The sequence below is a fragment of the Panicum virgatum genome, chromosome 2N (assembly GCF_016808335.1).
Source record: "Panicum virgatum strain AP13 chromosome 2N, P.virgatum_v5, whole genome shotgun sequence".
NCBI classification, from domain to species: domain Eukaryota; kingdom Viridiplantae; phylum Streptophyta; class Magnoliopsida; order Poales; family Poaceae; genus Panicum; species Panicum virgatum.
Genome location: NC_053146.1, coordinates 51,314,449 through 51,336,199, shown reverse-complemented (window position 1 = coordinate 51,336,199; position 21,751 = coordinate 51,314,449). Strand labels below are relative to the sequence as shown.

General features: G+C 50.7%; 4 protein-coding genes across 5 annotated transcripts; 2 read left to right on the top strand and 2 right to left on the bottom strand.

Moving 5' to 3' along the window:
* The first annotated feature begins 860 nt into the window (after positions 1 to 860).
* LOC120661075 (lysine-specific demethylase JMJ30-like) lies at positions 861 to 4,902 on the top strand. Its single transcript, XM_039939765.1, has 6 exons — positions 861 to 1,433; positions 1,953 to 2,162; positions 3,035 to 3,166; positions 3,245 to 3,388; positions 3,896 to 3,988; positions 4,440 to 4,902. Exons 1-6 carry the CDS (start codon positions 978 to 980, stop codon positions 4,629 to 4,631), a joined length of 1,227 nt encoding a protein of 408 aa, XP_039795699.1. The 5' UTR covers positions 861 to 977; the 3' UTR covers positions 4,632 to 4,902.
* A 3,504-nt stretch (positions 4,903 to 8,406) lies between these two features.
* Positions 8,407 to 10,913, top strand: LOC120661073 (IRK-interacting protein-like). Its single transcript, XM_039939763.1, has 2 exons — positions 8,407 to 9,176; positions 9,296 to 10,913. The coding sequence occupies exons 1-2, from the start codon at positions 8,904 to 8,906 to the stop codon at positions 10,778 to 10,780; spliced, it is 1,758 nt and encodes a 585-aa protein (XP_039795697.1). The 5' UTR covers positions 8,407 to 8,903; the 3' UTR covers positions 10,781 to 10,913.
* A 63-nt stretch (positions 10,914 to 10,976) lies between these two features.
* On the bottom strand, positions 10,977 to 15,827 carry LOC120661074. Its single transcript, XM_039939764.1, has 4 exons — positions 15,102 to 15,827; positions 12,185 to 12,468; positions 11,772 to 11,999; positions 10,977 to 11,671 (listed from the first exon to the last, which is right to left on the bottom strand). The coding sequence occupies exons 1-4, from the start codon at positions 15,541 to 15,543 to the stop codon at positions 11,216 to 11,218; spliced, it is 1,410 nt and encodes a 469-aa protein (XP_039795698.1). The 5' UTR covers positions 15,544 to 15,827; the 3' UTR covers positions 10,977 to 11,215.
* A 3,041-nt stretch (positions 15,828 to 18,868) lies between these two features.
* Positions 18,869 to 21,707, bottom strand: LOC120661072. Of its 2 annotated transcripts, XM_039939761.1 has the most exons (7): positions 21,295 to 21,657; positions 20,993 to 21,202; positions 20,761 to 20,913; positions 20,451 to 20,570; positions 20,278 to 20,364; positions 19,744 to 20,205; positions 18,869 to 19,183 (listed from the first exon to the last, which is right to left on the bottom strand). In XM_039939761.1, exons 1-6 carry the CDS (start codon positions 21,655 to 21,657, stop codon positions 19,798 to 19,800), a joined length of 1,341 nt encoding a protein of 446 aa, XP_039795695.1. In that variant the 3' UTR covers positions 18,869 to 19,183; positions 19,744 to 19,797. The 2 variants fall into 2 exon arrangements, with proteins under 2 accessions (XP_039795695.1, XP_039795696.1); XM_039939762.1 differs by lacking the exon at positions 20,278 to 20,364 and having other exon boundaries at positions 21,295 to 21,707.
* Between the last annotated feature and the right edge of the window lie 44 nt (positions 21,708 to 21,751).

Here is a 21,751-nt window from a genome sequence, read left to right as displayed (position 1 = left end):
GATCCATGGGCATTAGGCCAGTACGGGGGCTGGAGACCCCTAGCCCCCACCCCCTGATCCGCCCCTGTATGCAACAATTGAGCCTAACTCTTTTGAGAGTGGTCAAATTTTGGAATGCTAAAGTTTTGGCAAGCCAAAATATAGGCAAAAAACTTGCCAACATTTTGCCGAGTATGTCCATGATTCCATGATCTGCACTTCTGTAGTGCACCATGCAGTTCCGCCATTGAGCGAGCGCGAGACTAGTCTTGAGCCTCGTGCCATGCACAACGGAGGAGGGAAAGAGTTTGCGGGAAAAAAATAAGCCGCCAAAAAAAATTTGAGGGTCCACAAATCAAATATTGGAAAGGTAAAAATGCCAAACTATTGGAAAAGGGTTGTTTTTTTTTACTTGGCATATGGTTCTGATTTGCCAAGTAGATTTTGGCAAACTCTTGGAAATGCTCTAACTATGAGATATTAGCAACTCTTGGTAGCAAGTCAAATGCTGGCCAAAAAAATTGATAACTTTTGCCTAGCTAAAATGTTGGCATGCTAAGAATTTGGCAGCCAACCAATCAAACTCTAAAGAAAAAAAAAACACACTCTAGAGATACTAGGCCCTGTTGCCCCTGCCTAGAAACTCGGCCTACATCTCTTGGCTATGCTCTATCTCCGAATGGGCCTAATTAGAACCATTCGCTCCTGGAGCGCTCATCACAAGGTTTGGGCTTGGCGACCCGGCCCATCCTCATCACAAGCTGCCCAACTCCTACGGGGAAATATCAAACGAAATCACGGTTACGCCAAATGGGGAAGGTTTCGGCCGCATCATCGCGACCGAAAGAGGCAAAGCCACACGCATCCGGAGGAGCAAAGCAGCCAGAGCCAGAAATATCTCCTCTCCGCCCCTGCGCTTTTGCGCCCTTTCCTTCTCATACTCTTCCTCTTCTTCTCCCCACAACCGCACCAGCACGGCGGCGCCCCGTCCGTCCCCGATGGCCGCCGCCGCGGGCGAGGGGGAGGCGGAGCGGGTGGCGGCGCTGCTGCGGGAGATAACGGGGGAGGGCGGGTTCGCGTTCGTCGCCTCGGCGGAGAAGGCGGCGGCGGGGGCCGGGGACCTGCGCGCGGCGGAGGCCGCGCGGGAGATGGCGTGGGAGCAGCTCCACTCGGGCCCCTGGAGCGAGGTGGGCGCCGCCTGGCGGGACGCCTACGCGCTCGCCTGCCTCCACGTCGCGCGGCTCCGCGCGGGCGGCGACCGGACCGCCGCGCTCAAGACGCTCGACATGGGGCTCATCATGGGGGGCAACCTGCTCCGCGCCGACCTCGAGGCCGCCCTGGCGCGCATCTCCGCCGAGCCCTGCGGCGGCCGCGGCGAGGAGGCCGCGGCGGCTGTCGATGAGGAGGACCGGAGGTGGAGGGAGGGGCTCGACCGGAACAGAGACATCGCTGATGTGAGATCGCTATTGCCTTTTGTAAGATTTCCTGTTTGTGTATGAGCTCATTCGTGTCCACGTGTGTCCCAATCGCGCTGAGATTTCAGGGGCTTGTTGAATAGTTTTTTTTCCATTTCTGAATGCACGTTGCAACTTGGGATGAAACTGGGCTTGATTGGAATACGTGATTGGCTTAATTCATGATTCTGTGAGAACTCAGTGTAACTAGACCAGGCACGTGATGCAATTGCAGAACCTGTGGGAAATGAGAGGTAACATTTATGTTCCGATTGTTTGGACAAAGCTACAGTGAGACCTATCATAATATTTTTTTGGGGGGTAACTTACCTAGGATCATTCATATTTTGTGGGTCTACTTTTCATGGAAGGATAATTGCAGGTTGTATTGAATGGAAATATCTCCTCTAGCTAACTGAATGCTTAGTTGTTTGCTGAATTTGTTTTGCTGATGGAAAGATTTCTAGTTCATCTCTTGTCCCTCATCTTGTAGTGCTATTCACAAATAATTTGTTTCAGGCACTCAAAATTCTTCCTGCAAAGGCTTTATCCTGTAAGAAAGTCGAGAGGCTATCACACATTTCCTTGGAGGAATTTATATGTAATTACTTTTTACGTGAGTCCCCTGTCATAATCAGTGGTGCCATCGATCATTGGCCTGCAAGGACAAAATGGAAGGACATAAAATACCTCAAGAAGATTGCTGGAGATCGGACTGTTCCTGTCGAAGTAAATGCTTCTCTTATACTAAATGCTGAAAGATTTTGTAAGCAGACTATATAAATTCCATTAACTTGATTTGCCTTTTTCTCTTGGCAAATGCATTTAAAGGCCAAGGAAATAAACTGTAGATGTAAAACTCATTTCCATGGTATTTTATGTGTATCTGATCATTATGCTCAATATTATTACGTGTTTCTATAAGCTGTTCCAATTGGATTTTTTTTATCTCAATCAGCCTTGTCATCAAGTAGCATTAATTAACAATAAAACAGAGTGTAGCCTGTATTTTTCTTGGTTGTACCACTGATGCTATTCAGATGTGTAACTTCGATCTTTTGACATGTAGCCAAAGCACTAGGTAAATGTCCCTAAAAAACACTAGGTAAATTGAACCTCTTTTAAACCGCTCTCTCTGCATAACGTAGTATCCAAAGCACTGAAAATACTACTCCCTCCTGTTAAAAATACTTGGCACCATTGACTTTAAATGGTGATAATCTTTGAGATGCAACGTTGACCACTATTTTCTATTAGAATTTAGCTATTCTATCTGATAAAGTTTTAGTCTATGAAAGTATTTTTCAAGACAAATCTAGTATTCAACACATGATTATTTTTTTTGTTTCCAACCTAAATATTTTAAGCTATTGATGATCAAAGGTTCAAAAGTTTGAGCGGATCTTAGTCAAAATGTCAAGTATTTGTGACCAGAGGAAGTATTACAATTCACAAGAAACACATGTTTTGGTGGATCTTATTAGAGTTGCTTGCTTCTTATTGATTTCGGATTGCTGGTTATCTGAATAAATTACTGTCCAAACGTTTTTCATTGTTTGTAATGATTATTTTGGTTCACTTATGAAGTTGATTTTCATCAGGTTGGAAAAAACTATGTGTGTAGTGAGTGGAAGCAGGAGCTTGTCACATTTTCTCAGTTCCTTGAGAGGATGTGGTCAAGTGATTGTCCATCAAACTTGACATATCTAGCTCAGCATCCATTGTTTGAGCAGGTAGTCAATCTGTCACTGTTATTCTGTAAGTAGATTGGCTTTGTTCAGTTGTGGATTTTACTTCATTGGATTGAGCAGATAAAAGAGCTCAGTGAAGACATAATAGTTCCCGACTACTGTTATGCTGGTGGAGGTGAACTACAATCACTCAATGCTTGGTTTGGCCCACACGGAACAGTGACACCATTACACCATGACCCACATCACAACATCTTAGCACAGGTAAAGCATGTCTATGTTTTCCCTTGTCGGTTCCCTGCATCAATTTAAAGTCCAATTTAAAACTGGTAGTCCTGCAATTTGAAAAATGTGCTATGGACAAATGCCAAACTTTTAAGATGTAGTTTGAAAGGATATATCCCCATCCATTTACTTGGCTATGTTAAAATATCTAATACGGTAGCGTTCTGTTAGCTTAATATGTTAACAGGTGAACCATGTTCTGTTTTAGTTATCAGTTAGCTATGCCAATTTGATCTGTCATGCATTGGAATTAGATGCTATCTCAATATGACATCTAGGAGTGCTTATAATGAATAGATGAGAAAGTTGAGCATAATCTCCGGTTAAATTCAGTTAAATACCAGGTAAAGATCTTGGCAAAAGGCCTTTGCGGGCAACTGCCTTTTTGAGTGGTTCTAGATGTTTGCAGCTCAACATTTTTTTTCATAGTGATATCTGTTTCGTTAGGTAAGTTTTATCAGCAATGGTCGATGCTTGTTTTTCCAGGTCTTGGGCAGGAAGTATATTAGACTCTATCCTGCTTCCATATCTGAGGAGTTGTATCCACACACAGAAACTATGCTAAGCAATACCAGTCAGGTATGTAGATCTATTCAGTTAGATATGTATTTATGAGGAAAGTCACAGAGATAGCATTTGCAGATCGTCATGATGTTACATATAGTTCTGGCAGCTAAAAGTTTGAAATACTGAATTTCTGGATTTGTATTGTTAATACTCTCTTCACCACTCTAAACAATGGTATTGCAAACTGGGCCATCTTGCTAGTGCATTTTGATGGCTTTGCATACAAAAGGTTTCCACTTTCCATTCTATATGTCATTTGTTTTCCTTCACGCTTATTAGCATTTTTGATAAGTTTGTTTTCCATTTCGGTACATTCTGGCAGGCAATCAGTGATTACTTGTCGGGACTGCTCATTCTTATTCCTCTGTCCAAATTATCTACATAAATTCTCGTTTGCAGATCTTGTTGGACTCTGCTCGCTGTAGTTAATGCGCTGCTGTCATGCTAATAATTTTCTATGCAGGTAGATCTTGACAACATCAATTTGAAGGAGTTCCCTAGGGCCGAAAACCTGGAATTCATGGATTGCATACTGGAGGACGGTGAGCTGCTTTACATCCCACCAAAATGGTGGCATTACGTCAGATCTCTCTCCACAAGTTTCTCCGTTAGCTTTTGGTGGCGTACAACAGTTCAACCTTCAGGCGGTTCATAGCATCACCCCCCCCCCCCCCCCCCTCCTCTCGCCGGAATCAGATTGCAGAAGACTAAAGAAACCCGACATGACCCTTCGTTTTAGGTGACATCCTCTTTTAATGGATGTAGGCACACGTCACATATGTGGCGGTGTTAGTTTTACCTGTGATTCAGATACTGAAACTGCTCATATGCTTCTTGTAACAATGCAACGACGATCGATCATCGCGCTACCATCTGATTCATGAGAGTTGAGGTTCAAGGGGTGCAGTAGTCCCCACTCCCCAGTGTCATTTTCTTCAAATTAGGCTGCCTTACTGTTGGTGTCACCGTTCTCCTTTTTTTTCTTTTTTTCTTTTGAAAAGAATGGTGCCACCTTTCTCGTTACCGATACCAACCACATATCCCGTTTGTGTACGCAGAGTACATTTGCATGTTAGTTGCCTGTAATCACAGGCACTGCTTGTGCAGTTTGTGCTCGGTGTGTGCCCTGAAGGCTGCCTGTGGATATTTCGTGGCATGGGTCGCATGGGGTACGTGCTTGGACAAGCGAATACATTATGGCCGCATACAGAAGTTCAGATGTGATCGTTGGTTTAGACGCTGCCGTCAGGTATGTACTAACTCTCAATTGAAGTGATGGTTAAGAGCCTAAGAAAATTCTGTGACATGAGACGTGTCCAAATTCGTTGCTAGATAATGCCAGTTTTCATCTGGCAGGGCAGGGGTAAATCTCTGTTGGTGACCTCAAAAACTGCGAAGCCGCACAGTCAACGGCGAGACATTCCGGCGTTACCTCCCAGGAACCCCCTCTCACCGGTTCCGATAAAGCACTGAACCTTCGCATGTCCTTGAGACACACAACCACTGTAAGAGAAAGGAAAGAGGACAAGGGAGGAGACGCTGTGTGGACCGTGCGCACATACACAGGGAATCGAAGCAAAAGCGAGAGGCCCATACCACACAGCAAAAGCCTAGTACTTTGAGCACCGCACGATAGCAGCAGCCTAGGCTTATGTGACTGCAAAAAGACAGGCATCAACGTCAAATTCTTTTGGCGTCAATCTCCCAGCAACTTCCCGCGACCGTGCCCTGCCTGCGTCGCTGCTTCTGCTGCTGCTGCATCCGCTGGACCACCAGCCAGCTACCCGCGAATGGCGCCACGGAAAAGAAGCTGCCCGAGCCCGGCCGCCTCCGCTGCCTTGGCGTGGCGATGCCCTGCCGCTGCGTGCCCACCATGGCACGGTACCGCACGGCGCGGCACCACCACCGTCCGGGCGGATCCGTCGATCTGGTGCTGTGATCCATCCGGTGCGGCGACGCCGATCAGCCGATGCCTGTGCCCGTGTGCCTACGGCGCCGTTGCGCTTGTCACCCGCGGGCTGCGGCACCCCGCTTGGCTCCTCGCACGCGCTACCGCTTCTTCGACTGCACGCGCGACAGCTGGCTGGATGGCTGCACCCTTGTTCGGCTGGCTGGCTGATTTCGCGTGAGAGGAAAATACTGTTGGCTAGCTGGTTGGCTGGTGGCTGGGCTGATTTTGCGTGAGAGAAAAATACTGTTGTGGTTGGCTGAATCCGGCTGAATCCGCCAGCCGAACAAGGCGCTGCGCGCGAAGCAGGGTCTGCAGTGGGTGGTCATCAGGTCACGCTGCTCTTGTTCGTAGGGCTCCTGTGGCAGCTCCTGTACTCAGTCCTGCAAAACCCACACGTTCCGAGCACGCTCTTTGCTATCCATCTTTGCCTCTTTCTTTGGACTCGTGTTGCTAGGACCGTCTCTTGCAGCACGCTAGCGTAGCCTCTGTTCCATCTGGTCCAAGCTTTGCAGTGGTACAGGTTCCTGCTACGGCAGGCCGCCCGGCCCGCACTTGGTTTGGTTTCTACTTTCTACCTTGTTTCGCGCGACTCACGCAACGTTGCGGCCGCTTTTTTTTTTAGTTCTTACTTAGCAGGTGTAGTTCCGGCAGCACATTGCAGCAACACTGATGAGTTCTTTCGCCAGAAAAAATGATGAATTCTTTCAAAGGAAAAAAAAACAACACTGATGAATGATGGTTGAAGGAGCAGGTTAACGTAACATAATCCGACCTGCGGTAGACAGAAAGGACTGTGCGCACACATGCATCTGTTGACATGCTCAACTAGTTTAAGAGCTAATAACCATTAACCAGCCTTCTACAGTTCTACTACCGCCTTGTCACCTTGTGATCCTGAGCAGCGGCCCATACAGAAATTAGTATTCTAGGCCTACATGTTCTTGTTGTGATTTGTAAAAAAGATCAGTAGCTGCATGCAGAACAAGTGTAGTGGATGGGTTAGCGGCTGGTAGAGCACAGGAGGCCAATGGGATTAGTATATTAAACACCATGCATCGTCCAGGAGGGCTATAACAGACAGACAGACATCCTTCCAGTTGCAGGTATATGAAGGCTCTGAACATTCTGCATGGCTCTGCCTGCTCTCCGAGCTGTTATTTTGTTCCTTGCTTTGTGCCGAGACAAAGGCATCCCGGGGTGGGGTTCCTACCTGGTTTCGTTTTCTTGCTCACTGGCCTCTCTGCACATACCTTTAAAAAAAGAGCAAAATGGGGGATAGAAAAGGGACATAAAGACAAAGAAAAAGGGGCATACCAAAGTTTAAAGGGGGAAGATATGCTCAAATGTCTTTGGTTTAGACCCCTAAGGCTAAGGCTTATCTTTTACATATATATAGACATATTCCACATAATCTTTTGGAGGAGCAAAATTTTAGGATGGTGTATAACTTTTTTTTAATAAATCTTCATATCAAACAGGTTGGAAATGAGTTTGCAACAAATGCTCAAACAATTGAAAGGTTTTGGTTTGGTTAAGGACCGTATCTAGGCTTTACCAGTGCCAGAGACGTCCCATCCCGTTCTCCTCATGCACGCTAGTAGGATCCATTTAGCTAGGCGCCATTGGAAAAGCTCTCAAAGTTGCAAAGAGAAAGCGAAAGGATAGAACACCTTTTTGTTGGTTGTGCCGTCTCTAACCGAGCCTTTTCCAAATCACCGATCTCTGATAATGTCGCCTAGAGCTGCTCAGAGTTTTCCATTGTCTGGTAAGAGACCAAAGCTAAGAATGATTAACCTACCCATTTAACTTATCCTGACTTGTGATCCGTGAAACTTCTTTTGCATTATTGGCCACATGATATGATACAGCTACGACCTTGACCTTTGCATCTGCTACGAACTAACCTTGTTCCAAGGTTCTAATTTAAGTATTTAACTTACAGGCTTGGGATCGCGTTAGCTTTCTGCGGTAACCTTTTTGACTAATCGCTAGGCTCAAGACAGTGTCAGGAAGAACAGGCTCCTAGAGATCCTCCCCAGCATTAGACAACCAAGAAAAAGTGAACTTTGGAGCTCTTTTAAACTGATGAGGAACAATAAGAATGTTTTTGTGCCATGGACCTTTTTTCAAAAACAAAAAAAGAGTATTGTTGCGGTGTCAGCAGCGGGGGAATTTCTCTTGCAGTTTGCATGGGCCTGTCAATTAGCGAGCGCGCCATGGGCGGTGAGCTTGTCCAGGTGCCAAATTGAAGCAGATGCCGTCATGCCCAGAGCTTGTGAATTCTGGGGCTTCTCCTTTCAAAAAAAAAAATATTTCTGGGGCTTCAGCAACCGTAATTGGCCAACAACCTGCATCAGCAAAAACAGGCCATGCAGCCAGGCAGCAACGCAGGAAAGCCTGCAGGGCATCACCATCACCACAGCACAGCAGGTTCATTAAACTCAGCTCGTTTCATAACCAGTAGGGAAGAGAGAGCACGACCATTGTTTGGCCCACCCCCAGCTGCCAACTACTCCTAAAGTTATGGAAACACTAACCCTACATGGCTATCTATATGGCTGCTAGTAGTTTGTAATGACGAAATTTCGTAAAAAAGTAAGTTAGATTTCCACAGATTCAGGTAGCAGCTTTCTGTTTCGGTCTTTTAAACAAGGCTTACTGCAATGCCACAAATCAAAAGTGACTGTCAAGTTTACTATATTGTAGCAAAGATTTAAAGAAGTGCCCAGAAGCCGCTGTAGGCACTGTCAATCTCTTCAAATGTGCTGTTCCCTCCACCACTTCACCCACCTCTCTCCTCTCTCAAGAATTCTCTGCTACTGTTCTGTTATTCGCCCATTACCCGTGCCGAGCCTGCTGCGTGCCTCCACTACGTCTCCAGAAGACCAGAATCCCAAGGGCTCCCTCCCCTCCGGCCTCCAGCAGCAGCGGCAGCCTTGGAGCCAAAGGGGCAGCCTTTGACCCGCCACCGCCGCCATGGCCGTGGCCGCCGCGGGCGCCGAGGGCTTCGACCCCACGGCGCCGTCCCCGTCCCCGTCCCGTGCCCCGGCCTCGCGCCAGGACGTCCAGGCAGCCATCGCCAAGGCCGTCGAGCTGCGCCAGCTCCACGCCGCCCTCCTCCAGCGCGGCGCGCCCAATGCCCGCGCCGGGGCCGCCGCCAGCCGCAGGCCGGCCGTCATCCGCCTCCCGCCGGTCGCGTCCCCCGCGCGCTCCAGGACGGCGGACGAGGAGTACCCCGTGTTTACTCCGGTGAGCTAGCTTCCTTAAACAAGTGTTGGTCACAATGCCTGTGCGGCCTTAATGCCTCAAGCTCACCGTCACTGACAATGGCGTCTCCTATGTTTTGCTTGGCTACCGTGCTCGTCCAGGCCTACGACGACGACGAGTGCGTGGCCGCGGCAGCACTGAACCATATTTGCCAGGACAACCGGAGCCGGTCGGAGAACTGGGCCGGCGTCGCCCTGGACCACGGCGGCTGCGACGACGCGGCCCTGTCTGACTACGACGGCCTCAACGCCTTCTCGTCCTCCAACAGCGAGGTGCTCTTCCCTTCCTCCAACGACCCCTGCCTACGGAACAGAGGCGCGGCGTACAAGATCCACCCGGCCTTCATGCACTCGGCCGACCGCTTCCTCCTGTCCACCGGCCGGGCGGGCCATACCCATACGTCGGAGCTCAAGCTGCCGCCGGCGACGTGCAACAATGCGATCCGGCCTGCGACGATCAGCAGCAGCAGCAGGGTGCCGCCCCCGTCCCGGACGAAGAACAGAGCGCCGCAGATCCTCTCGTGGCTCTTCCCCAAGTCGAGGAAGAAAGCGAAGCCGCCGGAGATGGCGTCGCCGGCCGCCATCGAGCGCGGCAACATGTCGCAGCTTCTGACGGAGTGGGGGGCGCTGTCCCTCGAGTCCCTCAAGAAGGAGCTCGCGGAGGCCCACGCGCACCGTGACGCCGCGCTCCGAGAAGCCGCGGAGGTGAGGTCGTCGCTGGGGGAGCTGGCCACCAAGCTGGTCAGCGTGGAAGCGTACTGCACGGAGCTCAAGAAGGCGCTGCGGCAGGCCACCAACTCGCCGTCCGTCTCCCGGAGATCGACGAGATCGGTCGAGGCAAGCCGGGAGCTCCCGATGCCGGTGAGCCACGACGTGATGGTGGAAGGCTTCCTGCAGATCGCGTCGGAGGCCCGGCTCTCGGTGAAGCAGCTCTGCAAGGCGCTGATCCATCAGGTGAGCGATGAAACCGGCGACGGCCTCTCCGACAGGCTGGACCAGCTCCTGCGGCCGTACCAGCTCGCGCTCGCCGGCGGCGCCGGCAAGCAATGCTCCAAGGCCGTGCTGTACCACCTCGAGGCGATCATGAACCAGGCCATGTACCAGGACTTCGAGAACCCCGCGTTCCAGCGGAACGGCGCGCCGAGGTGCCTCGACCCCGCGGAGGACCGGCGGCAGAGCTTCGCCGCCTTCGTGGCGCTGCGCAACCTGAGCTGGAACGAGGTGCTGAGGAAGGGAACCAAGTACTACAGCGAGGACTTCAGCCGGTTCTGCGACCGGAAGATGAGCGGCGTCGTGGCGACGCTGGGCTGGTCCCGGCCGTGGCCGGAGCAGCTGCTGCAGTGCTTCTTCGTCGCCGCCAAGTGCGTCTGGCTGCTCCACCTGCTGGCCTTCTCCTTCGCCCCGCCGCTGACGATCCTGCGCGTCCAAGACGGCCGCGCATTTGATCAGATGTACATGGAGGACATCCTGCAAGGCAGGCAACTGGTGCAGAGACCTTGTCAGGTGAAGGTCATGGTGATGCCAGGGTTTTATGTCCAAGATAGGGTGCTTAAGTGCAGGGTCCTCATCACCAGATCAGCTTCATAAATGTCTCATATCTCAGCTTTATTTGACCAACAGCTTGTGTGGTGTCAACTTCCAAGTGTAACTTTTTCTCTCTTTTTTTCTTTTTTGTCTTGAGCCAAATGAACCAAAGCACAGTAATTTCAGATGTGCTGAACCATTTGTTTGCCGGATTTGCAGTAAGCAACTAACAAAGTCAAATTGTGAGACTCCCCAGAGAAAAGTGGAAGTGATTGATTACTGTTATAATCAACAAGTGTTCCATCACAACATAATTTTCAGATGTTATGAAAGCCTCATCCCTGATTTGGCCAGGAACCCAGAAAGGTTCTGAACATTTCCACGGAGGCGTCTGCATTCCTGCAGCACAAAACTGAGCATACCGCCCTAGAGAACTAGGGAAGATCAAAACATACATATGCACATCAGATGCCTGTATGACAAAACTGAGATCTGTAGTCACACCCAGCTGCTCTCAAATGAGAAATCATCGAGCCGAAATGACAGATCCCCCACATAATCCTGTTCAGCATCTAGTCTAGGCTCGACGCTCTCCACAATGAGATTTAGGTGTGACTGAGGGAGCAGCGTTGAAGGCAGGGGTAGCTTCGGTGGACGAATGATCCTCTCCACCGGACCAGCAGGCTTCTCCCATGCAAGAAAATGCAGCTGGATAGGGCGAACCGCGAGGCGGTGCAAGGAGAGCTTCTGGCTGATGGAGATGGTGTCAAAGCAACGGACTGCCCCTGAACTGGAGATCATCCAGGGAAGGACTTTCTCGTTGGACACCCTTGAGATGACCAGCAGCTTGGACGCCTCTTTGGCCCGGTAGAACAGATCATGTAGCCCGGATCGCGATGACGGTGCCTTGCATTCTTTGTCGTCGTCAACCACAGAGGATATGTAGATAAAACCCTGACAGAAAGAAATATATCAGAAGGCTCGAATGATAGTTCTAATGGCTGAAGTGGAACATAATGGCCAGCATTGTGCAGAATTGATAGTGAGAAGGGACCTCTTCAGTTCGGCTGATGGCAAAGCCAAGCCTCGTGTCACCTTCTTCAAGCGGGATCTCCAGCAGCAATTCTCCTCCTATGCAACTGTACCAAAGCCGTGCTGCCTTTATCACACCAATGTCCACCCCATGGTAATCCTCAAAACCGTAGAGGGTCGCATCAGCGACATTTGACAGATCAGATAATGAACCTGAATTGACAGTTGCAGACGCTGTCTCTCCGGATACCTGCATATTTCAGAATGTGACAGTGTGGAGGGAAACTTTGAGTAGGATCTTTCAGAATGAAGTACAACAAACGGAGTGTCCATTTTCTAGGTTTAGGTTTCTAGGTAGTAAAGTCAAACTAGCTGAAGGTTCATTCTAGTAATTGGTAACCTGACATGTTTGGAATAGAGAGCTTGTATCTGCACCTTGGTGAGAAGACCTTCACTCTGCACATTCATGAGATCAACGGGGATGCCCGATGCCTGCGCTGAGTAGAGCCATGCACTGGCACGCGCCAGTGTGTCGTCAAAGGACTCATAGCGACAAGCGTTGGAATCCAGAGCCTTGGGAAGGACGAGCATCGAGAGGTAGCAGTTAGAGTTGGGCAAGAGTAGAGTGTCGCGCATCTTCTTCTCCCATGGATATGCCACGTAGCCATCCTGGAGTTGCGCCTTGCTCAATGCTGATGCAACTCTTGTGCTTCTCGTGCCTAAAGACAGATACAGATGCCAGATTGTGATTATGTAGAAAGTTTAGAGTTGACAAGAAAAAACCTGACATGCTCGTAATTTAGTTCTACTGAACTGTATGTGCAAAAAACATTCAGAAATAAAAGCATCATCATTAGTGATCAGAAGAATGGTCAATAGACCCATCAAGAAATCAGAAAAGCTTCCATTGTAAGACAACGTTTTTTAAAGGATAAGATTAACAGTTAGACAAGAAAGACAGATCTTTGGTGCGAAGTCTGAAATTCATGAGTTGAATTGTTTGAGATAAGCCATTCATGGCTTCAATCGAGATGTCAGTTTTTCACACATTTTTTTTCCCATATCAGAAGAGAAGTTGTTTTGGGATTGTAGAAGAAAAGTTCAAACAAAATTGGAACCAACACATGATGACTGTTTCTAGCGTCCTTTGGGTGATGTCAATAGTCCAGCAAACTAAACAATACCATATTCCCCAGTAAAGACAAGAAAACGAGTGAACATCACTATGTGTAAGGAAGAAATGAAGAATTGACCCGTAGACAAACTACCGGTTTCCACGACAGCAATGCACTTGGCATTGTTACAGAGATGTCTCTCCATTCTCCCTAGTTTATGATAACTGTTTCCATTCCTTCTCTACCTTTAATTTTCGTTATGTTGCTGTCACTCTGATAACTGATAACCATAAGCTCCTTAGTTTTCTCAGAGCAGAGGCAAAAGAAGTAGGACAGCATATATGTAAATGTGCAGAAATTAACTAGGAATGACGGCCTGCAATCATGCATTGAGACATCAGGTTATCAGAATATTCTCGGTCTAGTTTGAACCTCAGATTTGATAGGAAACTTTCCCTTTCACATGTAGCGCGAAACGTGTATAAGTGTACCTCTTTTATACAGTCAGCATAGCATGGCCACGCGGCCACGGCCTGAGTCCTTGTCGCCTCTCTGCGGCCTCTCCCTCTCCACACACTCGACCTCACCGCAGACCTTGAGTTTTCAGGGTCTTTTACATTTTTACTATTATAACGAATTGCACTCATCAGATTATCACTATTACGATGCCACCCACATCTATACCATAAGAGAGAAGTTTGACTTACAAATTTACCACATTTGAGGATGTGGCAGCCACGAGACCGGTCCACGCTGGCGCTGAGTCAGCAGGCACCGACGCCGTTCGGCCCCGTTACTGCGCGCTGGGCCCGGTTGACGCCGCCGCTAACCCTATCCGGCCGAATCGATCCCCCCTCTCCTCCCACTTCCTTCCGCCGCATTCTTCTTCTTCCTCCTCTTGCCGCGCTGCTCCTTCTTCGCTCCTCGCCTCCCCGCCCCCGCTCCACGCGTCCCTCCTCCCCGACCTGCCCATGCAGCCCCACGCGCCGATCCGCGTCTACCTCCACCCCTCCGGCGCGCTCCTCGCCGCCGCGCACGGCGCCGTCCCCGCCCACCGCGCGCGCGCCGCCGCCAAGGCCCTCGTCTCCAAGCTCCAGCCGGCGGAGGTGCTGGTCCTGGACGCGGTCCGGAGCGCGTCGTACAGGGGCCGGCTCGCCGCCGACGAGCCCGTGGAGGGGAAGCTGGAGACCCGCGTGGCGCGCGCGAGGAGGGGTGGGCGCGGCCAGGGGCGTGGCGGCGCTGGCCCCGCTGGGGAGCGTGGTGGACGGGCTCGGCGCGGCGGTGCTCGCGGAGTGCGAGATCCGGGGCAAGGCGGCCAGCATGGTGGTGACGTGGCCGGCGGGCGCGAGGCCCGCGGAGTTCGCGGTCATGCGGCGCGTGGCGGCGGAGCTCGGCGTCGACACCAACAAGATCGCCGCCAGGGTCTCCGGCCGGGCCGAGCTGGATGCGTTGTACACTTGAGAATTGAGATGTTCTCTGCTACTGCTTCCAATTTCGTTGGCTGTACTGTCTGACGAATTGGGTTTCTGGCATTTCGGGGGAGAAATCTGAGATGTATCGGGCGAGTTGGTTTTGTGATTTGGTATACGATGAATCTTCGAAATGCGGATGAACAAATTCTGATCTCAATTGTGTCATCGCTGCAGTAGTGTACTGAGTCGGAAGCTGCCTTGCTTTGATTGTACCATGAGAATGAATTAAGCTAGTCCCTGTTTGCCACTTGAGTTTTGATGAATGTTCAGTGAAGGCTTGCTGGACTTCCCTTCCGCACTAATAGAATGGGTCTCTGTCTTGCGTGTTTCTTCTCTTGCTAACTTGTCAGTGTGCAAGCATGAATACAACCGGGCCCAGCGTGCAGTAACGGGGCCGAACGGCGTCGGTGCCTGCTGACTCAGCGCCAGCGTGGACCGGTCTCGTGGCTGCCACATTCTCAAATGTGGTAAATTTGTAAGTCAAACTTTTCTCTTATGATATAGATGTAGGTGGCATCGTAATAGTGATAATTTGATGAGTGCAATTCGTTATAATGGTAAAAATGTAAAAGCCCCGGTTTTCAGCACCCGCGATGCTCGGTCTCGGACCGCAGCCACAGGTCAGAGCACTCGATTTAGACGAGAAGGTGAGAGAAAATGGACATGGCCGGGGCGCTCCTCCCTTCCATGCGGATGCAGAGCAACGATGAAGAAGCAATTGTTCAGAGTGGTCGTCGAAAGAGCAGGCCGTGCTTGGTTGGTTACCTTGCCAGACGAGGCACTCGCTCTCGAGGCGGTCGACGAATCCGAGCACGTAGTTGGGGTCGTGCAGCGACCGCAGCACGTACTGCTTCCTGCCGCCGCCGCCGGGGCTGCCATGGTGCGGCACGATGCAGGCCTGCAGCTCCCGGCCGCCCCGCACGCGCACCTCCACGGAGGTGTCCCCGCGCTTGAACGCCGCGTGCAGCGCCTTGTGCAGCCCGGCGCGGCCGCCCTTGAACGGCGCCTCCAGCTCCAGCGCGGCCGCGGCGCCCCCGCCACCGGGGCCGCGCCCCACGCGGACGGCCTCCACCACGTCCCCCTCCTGCACGACGCCCCCGCCGCCGCCCCACTCCTCCGCCTTGGAGCTCCCCGCCACGCACTCCAGCGCCACGACCGGCGCCTCCGCCTCCCGCCGCCGCCTGCTCCCGTCCTCCTGCTCCGCCATACCCCACCAGCGGCTCCCCTCCGTTCCCCGCACAGGATCACCTCTCGCGGACTGCTTTATCGCGCGGGGCGGGCGGCGGGCGGGGGACGCGCCCCCACGTGCCGCCCGTGGCACCGTGAGGCAACGCCCGGGGATCCGCGGCAGGGTTTGGGTTCTCCCCTCGTGACGGGGATCTCGGACGCGCCGCCGCGGGGCAATACAAAACGGCGCGGCGGGTTCGGCTTCGAGCCCCAGATTCGCTCGGGTCCACGGCGCTGGCGAATGGCTGGAGAGGCCAGCCTCGCTTCCTCGCTGTACGGAGCGGGAGGTTTAAAGGAGGAATGGGGACGGGGCACGGGGGCGGCGGGCAGGTCGCCGTCGAGGTGGACGAAGCCGGCCAATCGCGTCGCGTTCAGTGGCGCGCGGCTACCAGCCGCGCGCGCGTCATCCGGCTGCCATGCGGGGCCCGCGGTATTGATGGACTGCGACGTTCGTGTTTTTTTTTGTTATTTTAACCTTTTTGAAAACTATTTTCAAAAATAGACCGCCCGAAAAATTATTTCCAAATCTGACCCACCCATCACACGCCAATTGAGTTGGCGTGGAGCATAACTTTAAATACGCCAAGATCGTTGGCGTTATAGTCCCATCGTTGAATATCTACCTGGCATGTTGACCCGGTCAAAATTTGACGTGGACGGGTAACTGCGCCAAATGCATTGGCGCGGAGGCCGCCCCCCGTAACGGGTTGTTTTTCCATTTATGGTGGGCCCCTGATCCAGAATGACCGCGCCAGGGTCATTGGCGCGGACGTGTGAAACCCTAAGCCTGTTGTGTTTGGCGTGGGTCCTCCTTTCCCCATTATCCAAGTCATCTTAGACTCGTGATCTTTACTCCTGAGCCGCGCAGCGAACCAAGATCCAGCGAACCAAAATGCAATGGCGTGTACAAACCGAAGATCCACGCCAATTAGTTTGGCGCGGACAAGACTCCAGCAGAAGCATTCTGTGCACTCTAGTCCGCGCCAAAAACTTTGGCGCGACGTAAAAGATATCCCATGACAAAGGATTTGGCGTGGGACAACTTTAGCACCAGTGGGTACCTCCATAGGCTCGAAAAAGTTCGACCGCGACGAATGAACAAAAAGTTAATTGACAAAAAGTTGCATGTTTCTCACCTTGCCACTATATCGGAGCGCGACTATCTCTGGAGCTTATTTGTTCGTCGTTCTAGTAATATGCGTGCCATGAACTAGCACTTACATTTGGGTTTGAGTTGCGACTCGGATCATCTGCCCGGGTTCGACATTATTGAACCAAGAGAGTGATAAAAAGAACGATAGCATAACGTAAAAAAAAAACAAAGAACAACACTCCTGTCTGAATCCTGCATGGGCACCTGCACGCGGCCGTTCGGCGCACCCACAGAAGCAGCACCATGTCCCTGCCGGGCGGCGACACCAGCTCAACCAGGCTCGGGGCGCCCCAACCCATGTCCGTCTCGTACGCCGCGAACTGTTGGAAGACCCCGTCGGCGTGAACCTCTCGCGGGGCATCCCGCGTAGGCCTCGGCCCAGCGCTCGGCGCCTAGCAGCGGGTTTGCCAGCGTCTCGCGGGCGGCGCCGCGGATGGCCGCGGCCGCGTGCGCGACCCCGTCGTCGGGTTCCGCTAGGTCGCGCGCGGTGGCCTTGGCGTACGATAGGACAGGGAGAGCAGTTCCCGAAGTAGCCCTCGCCGTCGTCCGGCAGTCGACCGGCACCAGGAAGTAGCAGGTGTCGTCGTCGCCGCCGTGGTCCAGATCCAGGGCCTTGGCTCGCACGATGGACTGCCACACCGAATTGCCGTCAGCCACGGCGTGGTGGACGAACGCCCCGACCGCCACGCCACCGTCGCCAGCGGCCGGCCGCGTGACCTGCGCGGCGGGCAGGCGGCCGACCTCCAGCTCGGGCCTGAGCCGCACCAGTGCACTCCGCCGCTTGGATCCGCTTGGGTAGCCGCCGCCGCCTCTCCGGGGCACGAGCACAAGAGCGATGGGTTGGGGGAAATGGAGACGGCGGGACCCCACAACAAAGAATTCGGGAGTTAGGGGTTCGCGAGGTCCGCGCCAACGAACCCGGTGCGGTCATTATGGACTGTGGGCCCACAACCAAACAGGAAATAGATCTGTTACGGGTGAGCTGTTCCGCACCAAAACAATTGGCGCGGAATTAGAGCCACATCAGATCTGGTGCTGGTCAACATGCCAGCTCGACGTTCAACGACGGGACTACCACGCCAGTTATCTTGGCGTGGTTGAAGTAACATTCCACGCCAACTTAATTGGCGTGTCTTTGGTGGATCAGATTTGGAAATAATTTTTTGAACGGTTTACTATTGTAAATAGTTTAAAAAAAAGGTCAAAAATACCAAAAAATCTCACGACGTTCATCGCGATCGGCGGATCCTTTTCAGGGCGGTGGCGAACTCGAGCTCGTGCAAAGGCCTGAAAGCTAAGTAAGTTTTTCTTTTCTTTTTTTTTTGCAAGGAGAGCAAAATTAGTTCTTATGAATTTCTGCAGAGTGAATCACGAGAAAACCACCTGAAACATTACAGCAAATACACAGAGCGCACTGATCTTGAAATGAAGGTCGCTTTGTACTTGCCGCGGACACAGCATACCGTTTGGATTTTTCATCTTGAGAATTTTGGAAATAGCTTTGGGCAGCAGAGCGTTGGTCCAGCAAAGAGTTCTGTTTCAATTTTGCACTGATTGTCCGGATCCGTACGGGTGGATCGCCCCACCCTATTCCCATCTCTAGTTTCCAACGCCGGCATTCGGCAACGATCCGTACAGCCCGCAAACAGGTCACCATCGACTCTTGAAGCTTGAAGTTTCTATCGAAGCCCAGCCGGCCAGCCAACCCCCTACCCTCAGGCCAATCCTCCACGTCGACGAAAAACTATTCAGCGTTGAGAGGGATTGGTCACAACTTCAGCCAACAGTTCTGGACGACCAGAACAAATGGCACATCCGGCAAGTGCTGCCGCCAGTAGGACGGCCTGGACGTCACCTGGATGAACTGCACCTTGGATCCGAGGAGCACCGAGAGTTTTTCAGTAACCATCAGAACAGCTTAACCCTTCGAGATGCATCGAGAGACAAATTAGATGCTTTGATCTCCACTGTGCCCAACTGGTAAATGTCTGTAAGTTGGTGATCTCCTGGACAGAAGCATAAGCCCTGCAGGGCGGCAGTTCAGAGGTGGCTGTGGACAGCTGGTAGCAAATGATTCCGCCATGGCAAATTTCCCGCGGGAACGGAAGCAGGCGGGACCAGTAATAAAACAAAAGAAAAGTATGCTAAACTATTTCAGAAGTAGGCTCTCCAAGATTTCACCGGATAAATTAGTCCGCTGATTAAATATAATCAATCGATGGATTCAAGAGAGAGGAGACGCTGACTGTTGAGATCCAAATGACATACTATACATCGGGGAGGATACCAACGTTGAAGCTAGGTACCACGACATGGTCCATCTCATGACAGCCATAACTTAGAAGACTAATGAAACAACTTGCAGCTAATACTGTTTTTACCAGAAAGAGCCAGAAGCCAGGAAGCATCACTCAGATAGTTCATCGATCAAGATCGACAACACCAATCAGCTTCATCTCTTCCAACTCTGAAATGGCAAGAGAATAGTTTGGTCATTATTGCGAGCCACTTTTTAAAACTGAAAGAAAGCACATATGTTGTTGCAGCAAGGGGGGAATGAAGCTTCTGATTGTCTCAACTCAACATAATACTTTTAAGAGAAACACTTTGCAAGTGTACCAGCATCAAGCAGCAAATATCACTAACTGGGATATGATTGATCCCTAAAAACTAGCAAGCAAAAAGGTTGCATTTGTAATCTATAGCTTAAAAGTCTTTGGGAAACATCTAATGGATTTTTTTTCTTTTGTTCTTTTTTTTTGGGGGGGGGGGGGTAGTTCACCCTTATTTAAGATTCGTAGAGCTCCGTGCATTAGTTTCTATTTACCATGTTCCCTTTTCTTTTGAAAGAACTTTTATGTTGATTACACAATTGATGAACAGAAGCAGCAGTGCCAATGATGAAGGAAAAACTAATAAATAAGTAGAGTAATTCCACAGATACTAACGGAAGCAAACATGTCTGATTGCTTTGTTAGCACAAGAACAGCAGGCCAATTTAACGATGCAATAAGTGAATAACTGTACCTATCAGGTAATGTCTTCTTGATGACTAAACACTACATCCATCTTCTTGTAGCTTTATTCCTCGAACCTTGCTGACTTTGTCTTCCTAGTCCTTTTAAAATCTCCATTAGAGGATGTAGGTTGCTTCTGTCTGCCAAATGCAATTGTTTCTACTTTCGGATTAATCCTGATCTCCTTTAAAGGACTAGTGGAGCGCAGCTTATGAGATGATGGCACTTTCGATGGAAGTGGCATTTCTGTAACAGAAACTTCACAGCTTCCCTTGGAATCGCTGCCTCCTGAATAGCTATCAACAAGACAATCATCAAGGTATTCCCTTGGCGCAACAGGAGATTCAGAATCTGATGATGATGGGCTAGAACTGCTCATATCATACAGAACATTGTTTGACATCACTGGCAGATCAGTGCAGATTGGACTTATGGCAGAAGATGCTCTCTTAGCCCTTGATAGTTCAATAACCTACCGAAAGAATATAAATTAGCACTTTGCCTGACAACAAACAGTCAGTAAGGACTCGGAAGAACTCTTTACCATCTGCTTCAGAGCAGCCATGTCTTTTTTCAATTTAGAGATCACCATGTTTTTCCTTTTAAGAACATCTTGCAACTCTGTAATTCTCTATATGCAAACAAGGAACAAAGAATTTACTAATACTCTAATAGTATATTACCTGAAATGTTGGCAAGCAACAAGATTCTATTTACCTTGGCATCAGCAGTACTAGATGCATGTGCAGCTTCAGCTAGTTCCTTGATAGTTGCATCCTTCTCGTCACATTCCTTCTGAAGATTGTACAATTGTTGATCTGCTGCTAGGAAACTTAGCTGGATAACAATTTAGCAGTGTGTCACCACACAACACAACTGAAGGTTAGAGAAGGAGTTTCTGAACTTTGATCAAAGATTTCCTAGTAACTTAAAAAGACAAATGGAATGCATTGTCAAGAATTATACATGGATACAATCAGGTAAGTGGACTAATGCTTTAACCACAGAAAAGCACAGGCCTGTCTACCTGATTATCCCCATTTATCTGGTTATCAACTGATGATACAACACTCCAGCAGAAGTCTGAGAGGTCTGACATACGGCGCTCTTCATGATCCACAAAAGATAGACTAGATCTATCAACCACATCACTCCTAGCATCATCCATCCCACAGAGATCCTGCACAGTTGGTGCATACTCTTCAGTGAACATATTCTCTCTTTTTTTTAAAAAAAAGCAATAAGCAAATATTTTGTACCTTTGCCTTCTGAGGAGTGGGAGGAGCATCTGGCCTTGCACACACACATCTAGATCCATCTTCATCTTCTATGTGCTTGTTGCCCATAACCTCATCCTTTTCCCTTTCAGTGGAAATGTAAGTATCGCACTTAACGTACTGTTGTTGCAAGGAGTTCATCTCGACGAGCAGATCATCCAGCTTTTGCTGCATGCCTTCCAGCACCTCATCCTGCATACCAAAAAAAAAAATTATTCATCGGGAGTGGTAAAAAACATTCAATCCATACATAGACACGATCGAGGAGATCAGTAGAGGCAAACCCTAAGATTAATGGATCGTTGTAGCTGCTCGATCCGGCGGGCGGCATGGGTGCGGGAGGATGCGGCGGCGACGGTGGCGACGAGTAGCACGCGATGGAGCGGGCTGAAGAGTTCCCACGCCACTGCCTCATCAGGCGGGAGGCCTGGCGCCGCCGTAGCAGCAGTCGACGCCTCCTCCGCCCCCACGAGGCGGCCCTGGAGGGAGATCCACGCGTGCCGCCGCGGGGCCGCCGGCTCCCGGAAGCGGCTCGTGAGGGCGCAGCGGCGGCGGGAATAAGGCGAGGGCGACGAGACGGACACGCGGGAGGGTGGGAGGTCTGGCGGCGGGGTCGCCTCGCCGACGGAGGTGGCGGCGGCGACCATGGCGACGAGACCGCGGAGGGTTTGGCCGTTTGGGGATTGGAATTTTGAATTGGGGATTTTTTGTGCGTTTGGGCGGGGTTCTCAATTTCTTTTT

Bases quoted from the DNA above. Each gene is read 5' to 3' on its own strand.
- LOC120661075 (XM_039939765.1), top strand. From the start codon at position 978: ATGGCCGCCGCCGCGGGCGAGGGGGAGGCGGAGCGGGTGGCGGCGCTG. The intron at 3,389-3,895 runs GTAAAGCATGTC...TTGTTTTTCCAG, and splicing joins ATCACAACATCTTAGCACAG to GTCTTGGGCAGGAAGTATAT. The intron at 3,989-4,439 runs GTATGTAGATCT...TTTTCTATGCAG, and splicing joins TGCTAAGCAATACCAGTCAG to GTAGATCTTGACAACATCAA.
- LOC120661073 (XM_039939763.1), top strand. From the start codon at position 8,904: ATGGCCGTGGCCGCCGCGGGCGCCGAGGGCTTCGACCCCACGGCGCCG. The intron at 9,177-9,295 runs GTGAGCTAGCTT...GTGCTCGTCCAG, and splicing joins AGTACCCCGTGTTTACTCCG to GCCTACGACGACGACGAGTG.
- LOC120661074 (XM_039939764.1), bottom strand. From the start codon at position 15,543: ATGGCGGAGCAGGAGGACGGGAGCAGGCGGCGGCGGGAGGCGGAGGCG. The intron at 12,469-15,101 runs GTAACCAACCAA...ATCTGTCTTTAG, and splicing joins CGAGTGCCTCGTCTGGCAAG to GCACGAGAAGCACAAGAGTT. The intron at 11,672-11,771 runs GTCCCTTCTCAC...TCTTTCTGTCAG, and splicing joins CCATCAGCCGAACTGAAGAG to GGTTTTATCTACATATCCTC.
- LOC120661072 (XM_039939761.1), bottom strand. From the start codon at position 21,657: ATGGTCGCCGCCGCCACCTCCGTCGGCGAGGCGACCCCGCCGCCAGAC. The intron at 21,203-21,294 runs GTTTGCCTCTAC...TTTGGTATGCAG, and splicing joins AACGATCCATTAATCTTAGG to GATGAGGTGCTGGAAGGCAT. The intron at 20,571-20,760 runs GTAGACAGGCCT...ATTGTTATCCAG, and splicing joins AGATAAATGGGGATAATCAG to CTAAGTTTCCTAGCAGCAGA.